At 42.3% G+C, this 23895-nt stretch overlaps 1 protein-coding gene across 14 annotated transcripts; it reads left to right on the forward strand.

The window, feature by feature from the left end:
* Positions 1-4482: 4482 nt before the first annotated feature.
* LOC121548966 (tumor protein D53 homolog) lies at positions 4483-22155 on the forward strand. Of its 14 annotated transcripts, none has more exons than XM_041860661.2 (11): positions 4483-4626; positions 5928-5987; positions 6711-6737; positions 13284-13399; positions 14414-14562; positions 16501-16602; positions 18294-18308; positions 18867-18881; positions 19045-19083; positions 20274-20334; positions 20882-22155. In XM_041860661.2, exons 1-11 carry the CDS (start codon positions 4608-4610, stop codon positions 21011-21013), a joined length of 735 nt encoding a protein of 244 aa, XP_041716595.1. In that variant the 5' UTR covers positions 4483-4607; the 3' UTR covers positions 21014-22155. The 14 variants fall into 14 exon arrangements, with proteins under 14 accessions (XP_041716595.1, XP_041716596.1, XP_041716597.1 ...); XM_041860662.2 differs by having other exon boundaries at positions 4484-4626; positions 20885-22155; XM_041860663.2 differs by lacking the exon at positions 18867-18881 and having other exon boundaries at positions 4484-4626.
* The last annotated feature ends 1740 nt before the right edge of the window (positions 22156-23895 follow it).

The raw sequence follows: 23895 nt of genomic DNA on the forward strand, positions 1-23895 counted from the left end.
GACTTCAGTTACCACAATGTCAAAGGTCATTGACAGAATTTGAACTCTATTAGGCTTTTGTAATTATTCTCAGGGAGCATTCTGTTCACATTCTCCACTGCTGTCTTTCCCTGCATGCCCCTTTAGCTCCCACTGTGCTACATGATCAAAACCTGTCACACAAATTGTTTGTTTTTGTTTTTACATGGTTTTAAAGATATGTCTTACCTGACGCCAGGTATGATTTTGACCATTGTTCTCACCAAGTCATCACCTGGATATAATATATTAAGATGCCATTGTTTGATGCCACTTTTAATGTATACATGTTACATTTTAACCTGACATTGGATTGACATCTGGGCAGGTGGATGATCCACCTCTGATGCCTGAACTTGCCCAGGGGCTTATCGGCTGGCTGAAGCCCCTATTAGTGCCATTGTGGCCTGGTTACCATAAAAATATGACTGGTGCCTTTACAAAGATCATTGATATAGGCTTGATCTCTGTGAAATTTTACTTCTGACTTTAAAGATGATCTCATATCTGCTCGAAAAACTTCTGTAGCTTGCACAACTGAAATTGTCAATTTCTCCTGATCTACCCATAGTAAATATCAATTATCAAGTAGTTTAAAGCTACAACAACACTGATAGTCGTTTTTCATGTATTGGTTGGTTTATGAAAATCAAATGCACAGTTTTGTATTCTACTTTTGTTTGTGGTTCTTCTATGCTGCTGCACCACTTCACAGTTCATGTCATTCATGTTTAGCTGTTTGTATCAGATAGAATTGTGGAGTCATTAAACAGTGATGGTTAAAACGCCAAAAACATATGTCCTTTTTTTGTGAACAATTGTTTTTATTGGATCAAGTCAAAGGCAATACAATCAACAAATCAACCTTAGGGGATTGGAAATGATGCAGACAATTACATTGATGGAAGCTACAATCTATCTTAAAGCAATATTAAAGCTGATCTACCCCCGAAAGGAAAAAATGAAGAACAAATAATAATACAAAAATCAACCTTCTTCCTGTACTATTAAGCCAGGTAAACCAATTGATGGCTCAACAAAAAAGACGGTTTTTCACTTACCCACTGTGATGTATAGTTTTTAAAAGAACACTGGTCCTTCCCTCCCTGACCCAACCCCATTCCCTCCATCCACAAGGATGTCCTGTTCAGAAGTTGTTTTTACAGAAACATTATCACCCTTTATTTCCATTAGTGCTTGCACCCTCTGAGAATAGCCTACACCACACCAGCAGGGCCAAGCTGTTTTGTTATCTGTCCTGTCCACTCGGTATCTTCCCTGGGTGGACAGACACAGGAGAAGTCCCAAATTGCACTCTATTCCCTTTATAGTGCGCCCATAGTGCACTACAGTATATAGGCAATAGGGTGGCATTTGGGATGCACCCACAGCTCCCCAACGTCATGTAACCTAACTGGGGCCAGTGCTTACTTAGCAGTACATAGCTCTGGGATCAGCGGACCTTGCTGCTGTGGTGGCCACTGAGAAAGTGAGTCATGACTTCTAGCTGGTTATGGACCCACAGGTCAGGAGGAGTCCTGGGGATGGGGAAGTAGTTACAACAGGGCCTTCAAACAGCCAAGCACTGTGGCTGTGGACTCAGATAGGCTCTGAACACTAATAGGCTTGTCTGACCAGAATGCTGTGTGCTCCCAGCTGGTTCCTTCCTTCCAATCAGGATCATCTGATTTATTGTGTGTGATTAGAATGCTGTGAACAGCTGTGTAAATATACAGCGCTCCATATCAAACAAATTCAAGAAGACAGCCCACATTGTCTGTGTCTGCCCTAAAAGGGCCTTAGCAAGAGGCTCAGCAGAGCTGACAAAGCTATGAAATATATAACACATTTAATGAGAATTGCCTGTAGTTAGTGGTTATGCATTAGCAATATTACATACAGTAGTAATATAGGCTTTTGTTGCTGTTCCGCCCGATGCAAGGGCCTCATGCCACAATGATAAACCAATGTGATCTGAATAATTGTTTATCATAATGAAAATTCCATCCAGTCAGTTGAATATCCTGCCTCCTGTTTCACTCTGTAAAGTGGCCTTGATGTCTGTCTGTGGGACTGTTTCCTCATGGTGTGGGGCCGTGCTCCTCTGTCTTTGTACTAGCTGACACAGACATCCTGTTGACAGAGCTAAGACAGGATAAGGCTTGGCAGAGCTGCAGAGAGAGGAGCTCAGCTACTGATTCCTGGTACAACATGAAATAAAGCACACCCATATTAAAACTCCCAGTGAATTACAGAATTTCATATGGTGTTTTAATAAGACATGGAAACATTTCATCTTTAAAATCTGTTTGAAATTACTTTCATGGAAAGATTACAGCTTTAGAATGCAAAGGTCTTTCAAAATCACATCAGAGCTAAAAAGAGCAGCTGCTGCTTTGAGGTAGATGTGTTCAGTGCTGTTTCTAGGCATAAGCGGCATAAGCAGCTTTTTTGTTTGTTTTGGAAGTAAATCGGGGTCTCAACTTAGTAGATACACTATACAGTATATACAAAAGTGTGTGGACACCGCTTCAATTTAGTGGATTCGGCTATTTCAGCCACACCCGTTGCTGACAGGTATATAAAATCGAGCACACAGCCATACAATCTCCATAGACAAACATTGGCAGTAGAATGGCCTTACTGAAGAGCTCAGTGACTTTCAACGTGGCACTGTCATAGGATGCCACTGTCCAACAAATTTCTGCCCTGCTAATTGTAAGTGCTGTTACTGTGAAGTGGAAGTGTCTAGGAGCAACAACGGCTCAGTCACGAAGTGGTAGGCCACACAAGCTCAAAGAACGGGACCACCAAGTGCTGAAGTGCATAGCGCATAAAAATTGACTGTCCTCGGTTGCAACACTCACTACCAAGTTCCAGACTGCCTCTGGAAGCAACGTCAGCACAATAACTGCTTGTCAGGAGCTTCATGAAATAGGTTTCCATGGCCAAGCAGCCGCACACAAGCCTAAGATCATCATGCGCAATGCCAAACGTTGGCTGGAGTGGCGTAAAGTTCACTGCCATTGGACTCTGGAGCAGTGTAAACACGTTCTCTGGAGTGATGAATCACGCTTCACCATCTGGTAGTCCGAAGGATAAATCTGGGTTTGGCAGATGCCAGGAGAACGCTACCTGCCTGAATGAATAGTGCCAACTGTAAAGTTTGGTGGAGGAGGAATAATGGTCTGGGGATATTTTTCATGGTTTGGACTAGGCCCCTTAGTTCCAGTGAAGGGAAATATTAATGCTACAGCGTCCAATGACATTCTAGACGATTCTATGCTTCCAACTTTGTGACAACAGTTTGGGGAAGGCCCTTTCCTGTTTCAGCATGGCAATGCCCCCGTGCACAAAGTGAGGTCCATATAGAAATGGTTGGTCGAGATCGGTGTGGAAGAACTTGACTGGCCTGCACAGAGCCCTGACCTCAACCCCATTGAACAGCTTTGGGATGAATTGGAAAGCCAACTCCGAGCCAGGCCTAATCAGTGTCCGACCTCACTAATGCTCTTTTGGCTGAATGGAAGCAAGTCTCCGCAGCAATGTTCCAACATCTAGTAGAAAGCCTCCCCAGAAGAGTGGAGGCTATTATAGCAGCAAAAGGGGGACCAGCTCCATATTAATGCCCATGATTTTGGAATGAGATGTTCGACGAGCAGATACTTTTGGTCATATAGTGTAGCTAGTAGAATACACAACCTGCAATTTCAAAATTTGGTAGTGCATCAGCAGTTATGTCTGTCACTGACAGTTACTGAATTAGCCCATGTCAGCTAACATTTTATAGATTGCTAGGTAAATTAGTCTAGCCAGCTATCTAAACCTTATAAATAAAATGTCTACTGATAAATATTTACCTGGCCATAATTGTAAGCAAATACAATACAATACAATATTTTTGGTTATTGAAAATATATTTCACAGCGGTTTAGATGGTACAATGATTCTCAACACTTGCATGTTTTGTCACATAAACTGAAATTAGGCGACTATTAGAATTTCAGCAACCAGGAAATGGCGGAGTAAGTGTTGAATCTGTTAAATCAAAATGCAGGTCTATCATCTCATGTAACAAATTTACTACAAGAGATGTATTTACCCTGCTCTGACAGATGAGGGTGTACATTGGTCAGATATCCTCAAAGCCTAGAATCACAATGTATCAGCAGGTGGCGTCGTTGCTTTCTGTGATGAAACTACCCAACTAGCCTAAATAAGTAGATACATTATAAACGTAACACTTTCACTCTACCAGAAACATTGGGCAATAATGTATTTAAGTGTACATGAAACTGACAGTATTTTAAGATAACATTTTATTTTTAAAAATATATATTTAGTTCAACATATTGCATATTTGGCATCATCAGTCATCACAACATTGTTTGAGGATTTGAGCACACCGCCATTGGTGTATGTTGGACGCCCCGCCCATGGAGGCGGTGCCGTAATTCACAGTGAAGGAGCTAGTGTAAACATTGGCATCTGACAGTGCAGCAGTGAGCTGCTGTGTCTACGTCCAAAGCGTTGTTTCAGAGAACAATTAATATTTACTTAAAGTAGCCAACTGTATCAGACTGTTTCGAATGGAGACCAGACAACAGGGTGAGTGAGCGTTCAAACTCTCGAAAAATATATAATAATATGTTGCACATTGTGGATTTTTGTTGTTGCATTTATTCAATTGTGTATTTCGCCTATTTGTTACTTACAATTAGCAGAGAGATTAACGAAAACTATTGTTACTGAATTCATAGCCTTAACCTTAATACAAATATAAATAACCTTATTAAGCAGTTTAGCTTTAATATGGGATGATAGTCTTGATAGGTGAAATTATGCGTCAACTTTTAATAAATTCTGCCTCAAAGGACAAAAAGTGTATCAATAGAGTAGCCATTTTCGACCAGTTATCTACTTAATGTAGCACGTGGTTAACTTCCCATTTTTGTCCAATAGAGAGCGTTAGTAATGGCGTCGTTTTGTAGGCACTAAACTCTGCCATGGTTCGTTGGACAAAGCCTATGGGAAAATGAATGGTGTTTTTGTAATGTTTTTGGATAAACGCCTAAAATAAGGTCTGTGGTAAACACAGGCTTAGGAGATCTTATACGTTTTGTTCTATGAGATAATCTTCATCAGCTAATGTCACTTTTAGAATTTTGAAGCATTTATGGAATTTAATAAAGCACATAAAGGCTTCATAATTCATAAAAAATCATTTTAACAGACTGATGTTTTTATGTCATAGAACAAAACGTATAAGATCTAAGCCTATGTTAACCTCAGACCTTATTTTCAGCGTTAATCCCAAAACCCTATTCTTTCCCCATTCATTTTCTCCATAGAAATGGCTGAATGAACCAGAGGTAACATATTTCTGGGTTTTAGGACTACAAGCTGGTGAGCTCTATGTTCAACATCATTGCAACATGGTAACAAAATATCAAGTTCATGTGGATGTAATATTGCTCTGTCCCTCTGTTAGGTTCAAATACATTTTGCAAACCATGACTGGCTCAAGGCCACCTATTTTCCCTTCCCACCGTGGCCATCTGACCAAATAATTGAAACCTTGTGACCATAGATATTCTGCTTTGGAGAGCCTTTCTTTGTAGTTGGCCCTATTATCCAAATAGCAACATGGCTGTCTTAACTTGTGCACACTGGATTATCAGTTGAATACTGGCTATTATAATCAACTTTCTGGTTCAAACAAGGTATAGGCATTTTTTTTATCAACCTCAGGTTATCAGGTTACAGTCAGCCTGAATGGACACTGTAACCTACAGTATACACCAATCGTGTGTGTGCCTGTGTGTGTGCATTCCTTGTTTGTGTGTAACTTACTATTTTGTATTTCACCCCATTCATTGCCTAATGGACATCAAATGCATCATCATCAGAGCTGTACTCTAGTGTACTGAGCGACTCTAGTGTACTGAGCGATGGTGCAGGGGAATGGGGTAAGACCTCATATATTCAGATGAGTGGGTTATGCCCAGTGGGTTTTAGGTGCATCTGCAACCTGAAGGTGAAAGGCCTTTGATCTGTAGACTAGACTACTTCCCCTGTTATTACAGTAGTTGCAGTGTTTTGGGCCCACATTGGAACAGTAAACATCTGCAGCATCAATTGCATATGTATTATACTTTCAAGATTGTAATAGCATGTGCCAATAAATAGAATGGATTGGATTTCTATCCATTAATTTGTCTTGATGCTGCACAATTGAACCAGAAAATAGGCCAATGTCTTCTTGATATGTTTCCTGGCCCCATAGATAGATAGACTCCCATTTTAGAATACTCCAGTTCTCTTGCAGTCAGTTGCATGCTGTGTTTGAGCTGAATGTTTTAGGTCTTGTGGTGTTTCCAATTAGTAAATGTTCCCTGTACGCATAGAACCTCTGTAAATGAATTGCCTAACCAGGGTCAACTTCATCAGGCAAAGCATGAAACACCAATGATTTAAACATTTTTTCATCTGTGTATGTGATATAAATGTTTTGGGGCATTTGTTTTACAGCATTTCTTCTCTGGGTATGAACATGTTTTAACCATAGACTATATGTTTAGAACATGTGACCTCCCTTGACAAAGTAGCATAGGCCCATCTATCTTATCAATTATTACTAATTTCATTAAAGGAATATAATCTTTCCCCCTTGTTTCTGCTACCAAATGAAGAGAGAGGACAAGGACATCTCAGGACAGGTATGCTGCTTCTCTGTTTACCTGACTGCCCTTCACAGAAATGTTCAAGTGATGTGGAGGAATGCAGTATCCCTGATTCATGTTTTAAATCTGTCTCTTTATTGTGAATGAATGAATGACTGCACTCACTTTCACCACACTTTGGCCCCTGGGTTGTAGAGTAAAACCATGATGCCTTTGAGAACCTAGCATGTGAAAAAGAGAGAGTGTATTTCTCCAGCTCTGGCCCCTGTGCTGCTGAATATGATGAGTGTGATTTGGGTGAGGATGAGTTGTCACACCACAGTCACTTTCACCACACTTTGGCCCCTCCACCAATTGGATAAAAACACCCCTGACAGTGTTAATTCACCTGATGAGTTTGAGAGCAACCATTAGATGAAGTTGCAGTCAAAGGACTATCTGAAATGGTATCTTTGATTTAGCTAGCTATCGCACTGCTTAATTCTGCTGTGGCTGAGGTGAAGGACTTTGGTAAATCTAGTTGGATAATCCCAGGGGAAAATCCCACTGATTACTACAGCCAGGCCAGAAATGATGTAACAGGCCAAGATGACGGCCTAAAATGGAAGCAAAAATGGGAACCAATTTCCAGAGAACTTCATATCATTGCACCCCAGTATCTCTATTTGCACATCATCTTCTACACATCTATCACTCCAGTGTTAATACTAATTGTAATTATTTTGCACTATAGCCTATTTATTGCCTTACCTCCATAATTTACTAAATGATACATTTTATTTACCATGGTTATGAGGGATCTCATTATTGGTAAGGGGACTGGGGATAATTTCCAGTAACATTTCCAGTTGTGTTTGCTGTCTGCTGAGTCTGACACACTTCGTTAAGCTTACAGGATTTGTTTCCTCAGTCATTACAGAATGCAGGTCATTTTACTGCATGAGTCAACTCGTAGTATGCGCTCCAGCAGGTATATCTCACTGGTCATCCCCCAAAGCCAACACCTCCTTTGGCCGCCACTCCTTCCAGTTCTCTGCTGCTAATGACTGAAACGAACTGCAAAAATCTCTGAAGCTGGAGACTCTTATCTCCCTCACTAACTTTAAGCATCAGTTGTCAGAGCAGCTTACCGATCACTGCACCTGTACACAGCCCATCTGAAATTAGCCCACCCAACTACCTCATCCCCATATTGTTATTTATTTTGCTCATTTGCACCCCAGTATCTCTATTTGCACATCATCTTCTACACATCTATCACTCCAGTGTTAATACTAATTGTAATTATTTTGCACTATAGCCTATTTATTGCCTTACCTCCATAACTTGCTACATTTGCACACACTGTATATATATTTTCTGTTGTATTTTTGACTTTATGTTTTGTTTTACCCCATATGTAACTCTGTGTTGTTGTTTTTATCGCACTGCTTTGCTTTATCTTGGCCAGGTCGCAGTTGTAAATGATTAGGTTAATCTCAGGTCTCCAGGCAGAGGACTGATTTCGTGTGAACAACACAAGGCTAGCTGTCAATGCTAACTACAGTGTCTGTGGATAAGGGTTGTAGAGTAAAACCATGATGCCTTTGAGAACCTAGCATGTGAAAAAGAGAGAGTGTATTTCTCCAGCTCTGGCCCCTGTGCTGCTGAATATGATGAGTGTGAGTTGGGTGAGGATGAGTTGTCACACCACAGTCACTGAGCTGCGGGGCTCCTACTTTCAGGACAACGTTGTGGGCGAGACTCGGCAAACGCCTCAGACAACCCAAACATGCTGACCCGGACTGGGAATGTGACAATGCCGGTTTTGGATGGGGCTGCAGAGCTCTGAAATAGATTCCCAAACCAGAGAGAGAAAACAGGGACAGATGTCCTTTAAGAGTTAATGTAGTGTTGCTGAACCCGTACTGATTGTGACGTGGTTCTGTGTTTACTCCTTGGCCAGAGTCTCTCTCTCTCTCTCCCTCATCCATGTATGTGATGGTCAATTGAATCAGACTGAGGCGTGGGAGGGGGCAGGGCCGGGGTGAGGTTTAGAGTCATGTAGTGCACCAGTAATGTGATGTTCAGGTGACAGGTTGCCATGAAATCAAGAGGCAAGTCACGAGCCCATCAACCCACTCTTAATCAAGCCTGCATGATTTCCTGTTAATGCTCTTTGATATTGATTACCATATAGATTTTTTAATGAACCTGAGCCAATGTTAATGTATCTAGGGTAGGGACATCTTTCAGGGCCCCGGGAACAATGCTGATGGATGGAACCTCACATTGGCAACACAAACAACATAACTTTTGTACCAGTGTGTGGATACTGTCTATGGTCCTCTAAGGTAAAGACAGGGATTGTTTGCGAATTTAAAATGAGTCAGCCCTGTGTTGAAGGATTTAAGTGTCTTAAGGACAACAAAAGGATTCAATCAATGATAATGATTAGGTTTGCTTGTCTGCATGGGAAGTTGCTAAGCAACGTACTCTTACCCCATCACAGTGAAACATAGAAACAGTTGTTCAAACTGAAATTGTCCCATTCTAGAGAAATAGGATAAAGTCGTAGAGAAATCAACATTTTACATTTGAGTCATTTAGCAGACGCTCTTATCCAGAGCGATTTGCAATTAGTTCATTCATCTTAAGATAGCCAGGTGAGACAACAACATATCACAGTCGTAGAAAGGAAGTAGGAAAAGACAAGTGCAGGTTATTATTATTATACAGTGGGGAAAAAAAGTATTTAGTCAGCCACCAATTGTGCAAGTTTTCCCACTTAAAAAGATGAGAGAGGCCTGCAATTTTCGTCATAGGTACACGTCAACTATGACAGACAAAATGAGAATTTTTTTTCCAGAAAATCACATTGTAGGATTTTTTATGAATTTATTTGCAAATTATGGTGGAAAATAAGTATTTGGTCAATAACAAAAGTTTCTCAATACTTTGTTATATACCCTTTGTTGGCAATGACACAGGTCAAACGTTTTCTGTAAGTCTTCACAAGGTTTTCACACACTGTTGCTGGTATTTTGGCCCATTCCTCCATGCAGATCTCCTCTAGAGCAGTGATGTTTTGGGGCTGTCGCTGGGCAACACGGACTTTCAACTCCCTCCAAAGATTTTTTATGGGGTTGAGATCTGGAGACTGGCTAGGCCACTCCAGGACCTTGAAATGCTTCTTACGAAGCCACTCCTTCGTTGCCCGGGCGGTGTGTTTGGGATCATTGTCATGCTGAAAGACCTAGCCACGTTTCATCTTCAATGCCCTTGCTGATGGAAGGAGGTTTTCACTCAAAATCTCATGATACATGGCCCCATTCATTCTTTCCTTTACACGGATCAGTCGTCCTGGTCCCTTTGCAGAAAAACAGCCCCAAAGCATGATGTTTCCACCCCCATGCTTCACAGTAGGTATGGTGTTCTTTGGATGCAACTCAGCATTCTTTGTCCTCCAAACACGACGAGTTGAGTTTTGACCAAAAAACCATATGACATTCTCCCAATCCTCTTCTGGATCATCCAAATGCACTCTAGCAAACTTCAGACGGGCCTGGACATGTACTGGCTTAAGCAGGGGGACACATCTGGCACTGCAGGATTTGAGTCCCTGGCGGCGTAGTGTGTTACTGATGGTAGGCTTTGTTACTTTGGTCCCAGCTCTCTGCAGGTCATTCACTAGGTCCCCCCGTGTGGTTCTGGGATTTTTGCTCACCGTTCTTGTGATCATTTTGACCCCACGGGGTGAGATCTTGCGTGGAGCCCCAGATCGAGGGAGATTATCAGTGGTCTTGTATGTCTTCCATTTCCTAATAATTGCTCCCACAGTTGATTTCTTCAAACCAAGCTGCTTACCTATTGCAGATTCAGTCTTCCCAGCCTGGTGCAGGTCTACAATTTTGTTTCTGGTGTCCTTTGACAGCTCTTTGGTCTTGGCCATAGTGGAGTTTGCAGTGTGACTGTTTGAGGTTGTGGACAGGTGTCTTTTATACTGATAACAAGTTCAAACATGTGCCATTAATACAGGTAACGAGTGGAGGACAGAGGAGCCTCTTAAAGAAGAAGTTACAGGTCTTTGAGAGCCAGAAATCTTGCTTGTTTGTAGGTGACCAAATACTTATTTTCCACCATAATTTGCAAATAAATTCATTAAAAATCTTACAATGTGATTTTCTGGATTTTTTTAGATCATAGTTGACGTGTACCTATGATGAAAATTAAATTTTTAAGTGGGAGAACTTGCACAATTGGTGGCTGACTAAATACTTGTTTTCCCCACTGTATATATATTTTGTATTATCAAATAACCAAGAGAATGCTATGGGGAGAGAGACTGGTTGTTATACTCTTAAATACATATACTATTAGAGGCACTGAGGCCAGGCAAGATGACAATAGAGAAGAGAGTGATGCAGTAGAAGAGTGCTAGAATGTATACTGTGTACATGGTGTGGCTCCAAGCAAAGGGATCCGCTCCAAAGGCTTCTGATGAGAAAGTGATTGGGTTATGTGGCCAAACTGCATCACAAGCTCTGTGCCACGCCACTCCAATCATCTGCTGATGTAATGAGAGGCCAGGCCTCAAAGATGTGACTCCTGCATGTTTGTTGTCCTCTTTGTCTGGACAAAAACATCCCCTAGCTACGGTCATCTTAGGGCACTGGTCGCTGCTCAATAACATCTCTTAGGTTTAGATGTCATGTTATATTTAAGAAATAAGGCCCGAGGGGGTGTGGTATATGGCAAATATACCCGTACTGTTCTTAAGCACGACGCAACGCGGAGTGCCTGGATACAGCCCTTAGCCGTGGTATATTGGCCATATACCACAAACCCCCGAGGTGCCTTATTGCTATTATAAACTGGTTACAAATGTAATTAGAACAGTAAAAATAAATGTTTTGTAATACCCATGGTATATGGTCTAATATACCACGGCTGTCAGCCAATCAGCATTCAGTGCTCGAACCACCCAGTTTATAATATGTTATTATGTCCTGGCTTTATGTTGCTGGTGATTGAAATAGTATCAAAAGCTCAGAGCCTTTCACCCTAAGTCCTTGGGATTTCTATTCTGTTTACATTCCCAGGTGTATTACTGTAGCCTAGTATAGAATTTAAAGCCAGGGTCTTTTAACTGTACTTATATTATGCAGTGATAAGAGAGTAATGGTTGTAGGGACAGACATTGAAGTTGCACAAAATTAGGTCGAAATTGGGTAAAGCTATACTCCCAATTTGAGTTCAGATTCACTTTATTAATGGCTGATCTAATCTGCTGAGGGTACACCATGCCGGGGCTTTGGCCATTACTTCATCCGTCTGTGCATCAGACATTTCTGAGCAGGGCTGCAGATATTGATCAAACACTCAGTGCTTCACATACCAGGAAGTTGTTTGTCTGGTTTAGCTTTTATTGTAACTGGAAACACACGCATGCACGCAAACGCACACATATTGTCATGCAGTTAGATCACTATTAGGTTCCAGAAACCATTGAAATAAACAACAAGCAATAGATTTGTGCTCCTATTTACACATTGATTCATGTTAGTTAGACCTATTGACCTTTTTAGTAGAGATAGATAAGAAACAACATACTGGACAGTTACTCTAATAGATAACTGGTGGCCTTATGGAAGGGGATAAGCATGACTTTTCTCTAGACTATCCAGAACATATCTTAACTTGACATGTCTAAAAATAAACCTAGGATTGGAAATGGAAGCTCTAATGTAGATAATTACAGTCAGTGACTCTAAAGGTGGTTGTTAAACGTATGGTGAGGTCATGCTGGGAATATTGCCATTGTCACGGTGATGGAGGGTGGTATTCAGGTTAATTCTGGCTGTACTGTGGCCATGTTACTATGGCAACAGATGGGTGGGTCTGCCTTGCTGTAGCCTGATCATCTCTTCGAGTTAGACCATTTGACCGCAGGGTGCTTGAGTTTATTTGTTATTTGCAAAAACATACTTTATGTGATTGTCTCTCCACTATACACAGAGTGTACAAAACATTAGGAACGCCTCCTCTTTCCATGACATAGACTGACCAGGTGAATCCAGGTGAAAGCTTTGATCCCTTATTGATGTCACTTGTTAAATACACTTCAATCAGTGTCAATGGAGGGGAGGAGACCGGTTAAAGAAGGATTTGTAAGCCTTGAGACTATTGAGACATGGATTGTGTATGTGCCATTCAGAGGGTGAATGGGCAAGACAAAAGATTTAAGTGCCTTTGAACGGGGTATGGTAGTAGGTGCCAGGCATACCGGTTTGAGTGTGTCAAGAACTGCAAAGCTGCTGGGTTTTTCACGCTCAACAGTTTCCCGTGTGTATCAAGAATGGTCCACCACCCAAACGACACCCAACCAACATGACACAACTGTGGGAAGCATTGGAGTCAACATGGGCCAGCATCCCTGTGGAATGCTTTCGACACCATGCCCCAATGAATTTAGGCTTTTCTGAGGGCAAAAGAGGGTGCAACTCAATATTAGGAAAATGTTTTGTACATTCAGTGTATGTAAGTCTGAAGTGTCCTAACTTTTGGGCTTTATTTAGTGTTTAATCATCCATCTCTCCTCAGGTCTGCTGGACCCAGAGCCTTTAACAGAAGTAGATGAAGAAATGGTGTCAGAAGTGGACCTCCAAAACACTGTGACCGATGAGGAGAGGGAGGAAATATTGAGTGAACTCACTAAGGTAGTCCCTCTCATCAGCACTTTTTACTGCTCTGTTTTTCAATGTTTAGCTTGGTATGTTGATGGAGTTGGATTCAGGAAAGCTCTATCTTGGAGATAGATACATTCTGTTCATCCATAGAGGTGAGAGATGGTTAAGAAGTTGGTACACTGATCTATCTCACATAGGCAAACTGTGTTGGACCATGGGAGAGAGATATTAACTGGAAAATAGGAGCGGAAGTAGAGGGCATTGTGAGTTATGTAAATCTTGGCAGCTCTATCGGCAGAGCTCTTTTGCATATTATGATTCAGCATCATTTGGGTTTACAGTTGTTTCCTCTGGTGTTGACCTCAGGCCAAATACACTATACTGTGTTATAAGGAAGAGCCAGTGTTCTGTACTTCAGTTCCCTCAGTTTATCACTATATTATTATTATTATTATTATTATTATTATAGTTCTATTACCAACACGTATGTAACTGTAAGTACCTTTTGTAGCCATTTGTAGCATATTAGGCTACATCTAAGAAATATTCCAAAATGAATTCTCTATACAGCAAATAAGGTAACACATTATTATTATATTATTATGGAGCTCCTGAGTGGCGCAGTGGTCTAAGGCACTGCATCGCAGTGCTAACTGTGCCACTAGAGATCCTGGTTCGAATCCAGGCTCTGTCGCAGCCGGCCGTGACCGGGAGACTCATGGGCGGCGCACAATTGGCCCAGCGTCGTCCAGGGTAGGGGAGGGAATGGCCGGCAGGGATGTAGCTCAGTTGATAGAGCATGGTGTTTGCAACGCCAGGGTTGCGGGTTCGATTCCCACGGGGGGCCAGTATAAAAAAAGATGTATTCACTAACTGTAAGTCGCTCTGGATAAGAGCGTCTGCTAAATGACTAAAAATGTAAAAAATGTAAAAAAAAATGAGACTTAAGCCCAAAGGGAAATTTGCATCACTCTCTTACTCATTTTCTCTTATGTCTTTAGTTCTCGCTCTTTCTTTTCTCTCTTTCTATGTTTATCCCTCTAGTTAGAGGAAGAAATCTCCACCCTGAGGCAAGTGTTGGCCTCCAAAGAGAGTCTTCACTCAGAGCTCAAAGCCAAACTGGGTATAACACCACTCAGTGAGCTCAAACAGAACTTCAACAGGAGCTGGTATGACATGCAGACTTCCACCGCGTAAGTACCCAACATAGTTCAGTGTGTGTATTACGCTTGAGTGGTATGTATCAAATATGTTGTTACATGCCGATGTGCATGGAGCCAGGGGGAAGGGGAATCTAAACTAGACTCCTATTGTTGCCATTCAAAGGCTGTCTCAGAGAAAGTGCATAAGTTTGGCATTTGGGAAGGAAAGGGAGAAATAACACTCACGCCCTCAAGATGTTTTGCTCCTGTCACCAGAGATTGCCTTTATGGGCATCACAGAGTGATGAATGTATGGATCCGGTCTGTTCAGGCTCATTGAGGCAGACAATGACAGGGAGCAAGCAGCCTATTAGTGCTGTGACATCTAAAGCAGGACAGTGCTGCCTGACTGTCCACTGGAGCAGCCAGTCAAAACAAACAGCAGCTTCAGGCTCTCTCTCTCTTTTATACTCTGATAAAAAATAATGTGTATCAGGCTAGAGGAACAGTTCTGACTGGGAAATACCCTGAATTATATATTAAGGGGAATGCTGATTTGTTTTGCAGAGCTCATATAGGTCAGTACTGTATATATAGCCATTTACAGTGAACAGCTATACCGTAGGCCTAAATTTCAGTCCTCCATCTCTGCCTGTGTCTCCATTGTAGCCTTGTATGTCCCTGGTTATTCAGTTACCAGAGTCACGCTTTAACTAGGCGCTCAAATAGGCAGAGCACCCCTCTCAAATCACCATTACCATGGTGAAGGGGAACTGCAAACCGCTAGGGCCAAGCAGATCTGGTGGTGCTGAGGGATCATTGGCTGGAGGGAGAGGAGAGGAATGGACCTCCACTGTGTAAATGCCACAACACACCTCCTCAATCTCCAGTCTCAACACCAATGCAAAACAAAGGCAACAGGACCAAGTGTAAAGGAGCTCAACAACAACAACATCATAACGGCTGAGCTGTATCTATTGTTAGTGTGGTTTGTTGTTGGCGTCAGTTGATGTTGATGTTAGGTGACAATATTTATCTTTCTCTCTCAGGCTTCTTCTCTCTTTTCTTTATTCTCTCTCTCTCTCTCTCTCTCTCTCTCTCTCTCTCTCTCTCTCTCTCTCTCTCTCTCTCTCTCTCTCTCTCTCTCTCTCTCTCTCTCTCTCTCTCTCTCTCTCTCTCTCTCTCTCTCTCTCTCTCTCTCTCTCAGGTCTTTCTCACTCCAGGCGCCACACTAATTAGACTAAGTACTAAGTGAGCTGGAGGACCACATTTTTCTCATAATTACCTCCCACAGCAAAGCGTTAGCCAGATTAACGCATTGCACTTAATGCATCTCACAAATGCAGTTAGCTCTTTGTCTTGAAATAGCAGGACTTAAATCCGATAAGGTGATGGCATGGGCTGGTGCTCATGGAACTACAGGAGTTTCTTAGGTTTCCATGCAGTCTGTGTCTAATGCACTAAGCGGTAATCAGGCTCTAGGGCCTGAGGATCTGAGAGGTTGGAAGCCAGGCAGGCTGTAGACTAGCAGGCTTTTAGAACTAGAAAACAAAGAGGAAAATCAATGGCTTCCCTTTGTAGGCCAGTGCCCTAACAGTGGTATAAGCTGTACAAATAATCAAAGCGATGCTCTCCTCTGTTTCCCAGAGATTCTGCAGCATCAATAGGAGATAAAACACTGAGTCTTTGTTATCTGTGCCATGCTCCCCTCATCATGTTTTTATAGATGTATGAATCCCTGGCTGATTGTGATACTGAGCTGGAGTATCAGTTACAACCTGGCTCCGACTCTGACTATGAAACTAATATGTGTGTGTGGAGTGAACAGTGCTCTGGACAGGGACAGGAAGAGAACAGGAGTGGCTGTCCTGTGGTATCCTTTCCTGTGGTATCCTGTCCTGTGGTATTATTTTCTGTGGTATCCTGTCCTGTGGGATCCTGTCCTGTGTCTGGTTTGATAATCACTGTCTTGTCTTATCATTTGGCCAGGTACAAAAAGACGTCGGAGACGTTGAGCACGGCAGGGCAGAAGACGTCAGCAGCTTTCACCACATTGGGAACAGCCATCAGCAGGAAGTTTGGGGATATGAGGTACGGTGTCTCTGGTGCCTATAGCAACCACACAACAACATCAAAATATTTAATATCCAATCAACTGAAGCCTTATGCCACAACTACATATTTTAGCCTACAGCTATTGAGACAGAATACAGGGGGCCTCCAGTCAGAATGACCATGCTCCTCCCTCATCTCTACTTCTCTGCAGCCAGTCTGTCGTGTGCCCAATCCTGACTGTTGCTAGGGTTGACCCAGACAGTCTGTTACAGGGGGCATGTTTGTGTTGCATAAGCCCAGAGTAAGCAGCTTTCTACAGGCCAGATTGGATGCAGGCCTGAGTGGGGGGGGTCAGTAACCCTCTGGGTGGCTTCTGACCACTCTCTGCCCTGAATTGTGTTACCCTGACTGTGCAGGGTAACACAATGGAGATCCATTGCTGGCCAGTATGGTAGCTTTGCAGGGACACACTCAGCCACAGGGGAGCTATCATATCATAGACAGCTGGCCCTGGTGTCACTGGTAATGCAATACTCAGACTAGCCATGACAAAGAAAAACGGGGATTTACTGTTATCCCTGTCCATGTCGTTTAGTGTGTGTTGTAGGGGTGTCTTTGTTTTGTTCTTTTAACGTCGTCGTAATTATTGCATGATAATAACAAAATACTCACCACCGCAGGTTTTTAATAGTGTATTAACCAACCATTGTTATGTATAAAATCATGTTGAATAATAATCCAGAGAGACAAATAGACATTCCTTTATGTATTCCAGCATGTTTGGCCTTGAGTTAATGTATCCCAGAAGGTATGCCCCCTAGTGTGCATGTGTGTGTGCATGCAAATGAGTTTGTCCCTGTGTGTCCCTGTGTGGACCTTTCGTGTAAATTGAAAATACAGTACAACACGTTCTTTTCATAAACCCTGTTCACTATGTTGCCCAGTGAAATGTAAAAAAGGTGTGCCCTGACTTGCATTGGGTTTGAAATATGCTAAACCAAATATTTAGCTATGAGGAACCATGGAGAGCAAGGTACAGTATGTTGCCTGGGGTGATGTTTACTTGGGTGACTCCCTTGCACTACAGACTATAGGTTGTTCTAAATAGTTGCAACCCAAACATTTGCATTCTAATGCATAGTGTATACAGTACTGTAAGGATACAGTATATGGCATGATCACCAGAGCTTTGATGATTGTATCACGACTCAGGATATGACCCAGATGCAGACACAGGAGACGGATAGTACAGTTCTCAATAATAATTTATTAGAACACGGGGCAGGCAAAGGGCAAGTCGAGGACAGGCAGAGGTTCGTAATCAGGTCAGAGTCAGGCAGGTACAGGACAGCAGGCAGAATGGTCAGAACCGGGGAAACTAGGACATAAACACTTGAGAAACAAGTAAGACCTGACAAGACGAACTGGCAACAGACAAACAGAGGACACAGGTATAAATGCACAGGGGATAATGGGCGACACCTGGAGGGGGGTGGAGAAAAGCACAAAGACAGGTGAAACCGATCAGGGTGTGACAGATTGATTGGTTAACTGTGTGTGTGCACTGGATCTTTGAATTTGGCTTTTCTTGAATAGAAGTTTAATTAAACTCTTGCCGTGATTCAGAAATGAAGTAGCCTAATGTAAAGTATTGGTAGGACACTGGATACTGTCAGGATAAATGTCTTAAAATGTTTGTTTCTTCATCTCTTTCTATGCATCAAAAGATCAAATTCACTTGGGTAAGATATTGTGTTTTAGTGTTGTCAGTAGTATTCTACTTCTGATTTAGAGTCTGATATACGTGTTTGCAGTGACTGCACTGAAACTAGTCAGAAGACGAACAAAGGCCATTGCTTACGTAAATATGAGAGTAATTAAGATATAATGGTAAGAAGATGACTACCAACTGAATGGGATCGATTCCAGGAATCACCTGATTTGATTAGTCAGACAGACCGTTAGTTCCAGTGCAGTCACATTATAACCTACAGTGGATGTATATACCTTATAGTGAACTCCTCAGATCTGTAGCAAACTGACCAGTAGGCATGCATGACTTTGACTGCTGTTGACCATAGCATGTTTTACTTGTGGGTAGTTCAGTATAGTTACATTGTAGATAATTTTTCTTTCTCTTTTGTACCTTGTGTAGATGTAGCTCTGTAGAAGTTGTTAGTCATAGAAATATTAATGAGTCATCACTTAGATGATACGGCATGATGAAGTTGTCTAAGAAAATATATATTACAGTATAAGCCATTAGATTCCTCTAAAATATATATATATTTTTTTTTTAGGCAATCAGATGATGGGTAAATCTACATTATAGAAATGCCTAGAAAGTTGCCCTGCTGAATTACTGTAGACTAGAGGGAGTGCTTGTTGAGCCTGTACGTGTGGATGCGTGTGTGCTCTGTGATTTCTGCTTTCTGTAAATCCATGTTAATGATTTAACTCCTCTCTTACCTGGGACAGCTACTCTATCCGCCACTCAATGAGCATGCCTGTTATGAGGTAATTGTGTGTAGCCTACTTTGTGTGTAGTGATAGTTAATCCTCCACTAGATCCCCATCCTTAGCCACCCACCCATTCTTGTTGTCTTCAGGCTGAGTGTTTGTAAGCATTGTGAGGAGAATTGGTATTGGTTCAGAATTTATAGGTGAAACAGGCTTGCATTGTAACATTGGCATATCCGGCAGCAATCATCAGGACAAGATGAATACATTTCTAGCTATCTGACCTGTTTATCAAAAGATAAACGTGTGGAATCGTAACACTAGAAAAAGTGACCTTTCTATAACACTGAGCATACAGGACTTCTCAGTGTTTTGTTAACAGAGCACTGTAAATACAGGCAGCTTTAACAGAACACTGTAAATACAGGCAGGTCTCCCAAGTGGCGCAGCGGTCTAAGGCACTTCATCTCAGTGCTTGAGGCATCACTACAGATCCCCTGGTTCGATTCCAGGCTGTATCACAACCGGCCGTGATTGGGATTACCATAGGGCGGCGCACAATTGGCCCAGCGCCGTCCGGATTTGGCCGGTGTAGGCCGTCATTGTAAATAAGAATTTGTTCTTAACTGACTTGCCTAGTTAAATAAAGGTAAAATAAATAAATAAACAGGCAGCTTTATTAGGTGTACACAAAAATACAGGTACAGACAGGCCTCCCGAGTGGCGCAGCGGTCTAAGGCACTGCAGTGCTTGAGGCGTCACTACAGATCCGGGTTCGATCCCGGGCTGTGTCGCAGCCGGCTGCGACCGGGAGACCCATGAGGCGATGCACAAATGGCCCAGCGTCGTCCGGGTTAGGGGAGGGTTTGGCCGGCTGGGATGTCCTTGTCCCATTGCGCTCTAGCGACTCCTGGGCGGGCCGGGCGCATGCACGCTGACAAGGTCGCCAGTTATACGGTGTTTCCTCCGACACATTGGTGCGGCAGTGTGTCAAGAAGCAGTGCGGCTTGGCAGGGTCGTGTTTCGGAGGACGCATGGCTCTCGACCTTCGCCTCTCCCGAGTCCGTACGGTAGGTGCAGCGATGGGACAAGACTAACTACCAATTGGATCTCATGAAATTGGGGAGAAAAAGGGGTACAAATAATAATAATTAAAAAATCCAGGTGGCTCAGATAGATATAAAGATAAGTGTTATATACTAAAGTAATGGTATTGTGTGAAACTGAACTGACTTTCATCCCATTAGGAACTCGCCCAGTTTCAAGTCCTTCGAGGAGAAGGTTGAAAGCACCGTTTCCAACATAAAGGTAATGTGAAACACAACACGTCAGAGCAATGACACAGAGCTATGAGAGAGATTTACATAATGTTGAAGTAAGCCTAGGGATTCAATCCGAGCGTGCTTTGTCCACAATGTGCGTATTAAAGGCAATGTTCCCAGGTTTGCTGAGGACACATTCATGGTAAATGCTGCATATCTCGCCTCAATCTGAATTTATCTTTAAATGGCGCCATTGCGGACAAAGCACAATCGGATTGATTCCCGGCCTAAGTAAAGTCAACATAAGGGAGTAAGCATTATGGAGGTCTTTCTTGTTAACTCCTTTCTTTTAAAGCTTCACTTCCTTTAGCTCAGGAAAACTTTTGGCTATTTTTACAGCTTAGCTAATTGAGGTTAAACACTACTCTCAGGAGAACAATTGCTACACCGTGAATGTGAGCATTTGAGCCTGATGTCGTAATCTCTGGTGTTCTAACAACCCTGCTGAAAGTTCAAATGGATTCTCGACAATAGCCTATTTTAAAATGTTGGTTTGTTTGTGTGCATTTCTGTGTTTGTTTTTGGATTTGGAGCAGACCAAGGTAGGAAGCCAAGGAGGTGGAGGGAGTTTTGAGGAGGTGTTGTCTTCAGCCGCCCACGCCAGTGCCCAAGAAACCCCCAGCAACAACCTGTCTGAGAGCAGTGATCATGAGAGGACCTGCTAGACCAGAGCCTGAAACAGACCTCCCCAGACCAGGATTAGCACTCTACTGCCCCTCACTGCCCAGAGGCCACATTACATTACCTGATAAGGAGAGCATGACATATAGTAGGGCTATCTATCCAAAGCCCCATCAAGTACCAACAAATGTGTATTATCTAACCGTTTCCAACTGTTTCCAATCCGTAAAACACTCCTGTCCTTGATATTTTATTACTATGAATACAGCTATTACCTTTTGTATTTAAAGAAAAATAAATGTTCTGTTTATATCAATGTATTTGATAAACAAAAAGTAGTGAATACTTTCTTCCCAATACTAAAACAACATTTTCATGATGACACCTACTTTCCAAGAGTGGACAGTCACATAATACTATTGGGGGAGGAAATTGTATTTGATACTAATACTTGAAATTGCAAGTGCTGGATTTGTAGGCCTATACCGCACTGTAAATGGGGCCCAAAGTAAGGCCATGTGCTGAAAATCTACTGAATACACTGTCATCCCAATGAATCGCACTCATAACTTATGCTTATAAGTCACAGCTGTCAGGCAGTGTAGATGCTTTGACACTTTGGGATGAAATGTCTATTTTTAAATGTGGTTATTTCTTCTGTTTATTACTGCTAATCTAAAATCATGGACCAAACAGCTGGTTTTCTATTTACAGAATTAACTTCGGTCATATGATTTTCTCCTCGTGTTTATTGTTTAAGTTGTTTTTTTCTTGGTTGCTGTGGTTTTTAACTTAGTTGTGACAAGACGTTCATCGGACATTTAGGTGATAATGTTTTCAGACATTTTGTGACAAAGTTGTGTCAACAGCCGAGTTGCCCTCTCCTGAATGTGACTGTTGTAATACCCAAAGGTAATAACAGTTGTTGTAGTCTGTTCAGTCCTGTATAGCTCAGTTGGTAGAGCATGGCACTTGCAACGGTTGTGGGTTCGATTCTCTCGGGTGACTAGTATGGGGAAAATGTATGCACTCACTACTGTAAGTCAGTGTCTGCTAAATGACTTAAATGTAAATGTAGTCTTGCAACTTCTGCTTTTTTTTAACAAAACTGTTTCCCAGTAAGATTATAACACACTATAAATGTGTTTTCTGCAGTAGCATTATTAAACAATTTGTTGCAAACCAATCTAAGGTCCTGTGTCGTTTGTCGCATATTACATTGAAATAAACTTAATTTACATGGCACTAAGCTACTAAAATAAAACACTCCAGCACACATTGTATTAAGACAGCCCAAACACATTTTGAAATGTACTGTAATTGACAAACAGCTTCCCATTGACTGAAGTACTTAAACTAATGCCTTTGTATAGAACATGTAAGGCTCTATTTCTGGCTGGCGTTAAGGCGGCGCTAGTGTCAAACGTACGTTAGTTTGCAATTTCGTCATGTGAAAACTGGCCACTGGCATTATCCATCCTTAACGCCAGGTTCGGCAATTTACCTGTCTAACATCAGTACGCTTGAGCTCAGATGGGAGGGGTGGAAATATGAGGTGTGTCCTTAACATGATCTACAGTGCTAATTTCAGGCAGCGCTGGTAGGGATATTTAAGACCAAACAAAAGCTGGTTTTAGCGGTAATGCAGTTGGTTATGACAAATTTTAACAGCGGAAACGAAGCCTATCCAGCCGTGAAGCACATTGCCCATATGCGCATGGAACAAGATGTGATTTGGTGCCTGTATACTTCATATTTAGAAACATAAAACACATGTTTTTCCCCATTTCGTTGTATTTTATTAAAAACCAAGCATTGCCTCCTCTCAATGAAGGCTGTTTTCTTTTTGTCCTGCCCAATGTAATCAAGTAAGACCGTCCATAAAGTGTTTGGCTGGTGAGACAGCTTGGAAATAAATCTTAATCACAAAAGCTTTATTAAAATATTAAGTTTGAGAGGAGAAAAACAGTGAGCTGACATTCCCTTTTTACACTACATGACCAAAAGTATGTGGACACCTGCTGGTCAAACATCTCATTCCAAAATCATGGGTATTAATATAGAGTTGGTCCCCCCATTTGCTGCTATAACAGCCTCCACTCTTCTGGGAAGGCTTTCCACTAGATGTTGGAACATTGCTGTGGGGACATGCTTCCATTCAGCCACGAGCATTAGTGAGGTTGTGCACTGATTTTGGGCGATTAGGCCTGGCTCGCAGTCGGCGTTCCAATTCATCCCAAAGGTGTTCGATTGGGTTGAGGTCAGGGCTCTGTGCAGGCCAGTCAAGTTCTTTCAAACCGATCTCAACAAACCATTTCTGTATGGACCTCGCTTTGTGCCCGGGGGCATTGTCATGCTGAAACAGGAAAGGGCCTCCCCCTTTCTTGTTTCAGCATGACAAGCACAGAATTGTCTAGAATGTAATTGTATGCTGTAGCGTTGTTTCCCTTCACTGGAACTAAGGGGCCTTGCTCGAACCATGAAAGTCCAATGGCGGCGAGCTTTACACCACTCCAGCCGACGCTTGGCATTGCGCATGGTGATGTGGCTGCTCGGCCATGGAAACCCATTTCATGAAGCTCCCGACGAACTGATCTTGTGCGCTACGCGCTTCAGCATTCGGCGGTCCCGTTCTGTGAGCTTGTATGGCCAACCACTTCACGACTGAGCCGTTGTTGCTCCTAGACGTTTCCACCTCACAATAACAACACTTACAGTTGACCGGGGCAGCTCTAGCCGGGCAGAAATTTGACGAACTGACTTGTTGGAAAGGTGGCATCCTATGACAGTGCCACGTTGAAAGTAACTGAGCTCTCCAGTAAGGCCATTCTACTGTCAATGTTTTCCTATGGCGATTGCATGGCTGTGTGTTCGATTTTATACACCTGTCAGCAACGGGTGTGGCCAAAAAAAAAATGCTTTGGAG

Source organism: Coregonus clupeaformis, chromosome 33 (genome assembly GCF_020615455.1).
Source record: "Coregonus clupeaformis isolate EN_2021a chromosome 33, ASM2061545v1, whole genome shotgun sequence".
In the NCBI taxonomy this organism is placed as follows: Eukaryota; Metazoa; Chordata; class Actinopteri; order Salmoniformes; family Salmonidae; genus Coregonus; species Coregonus clupeaformis.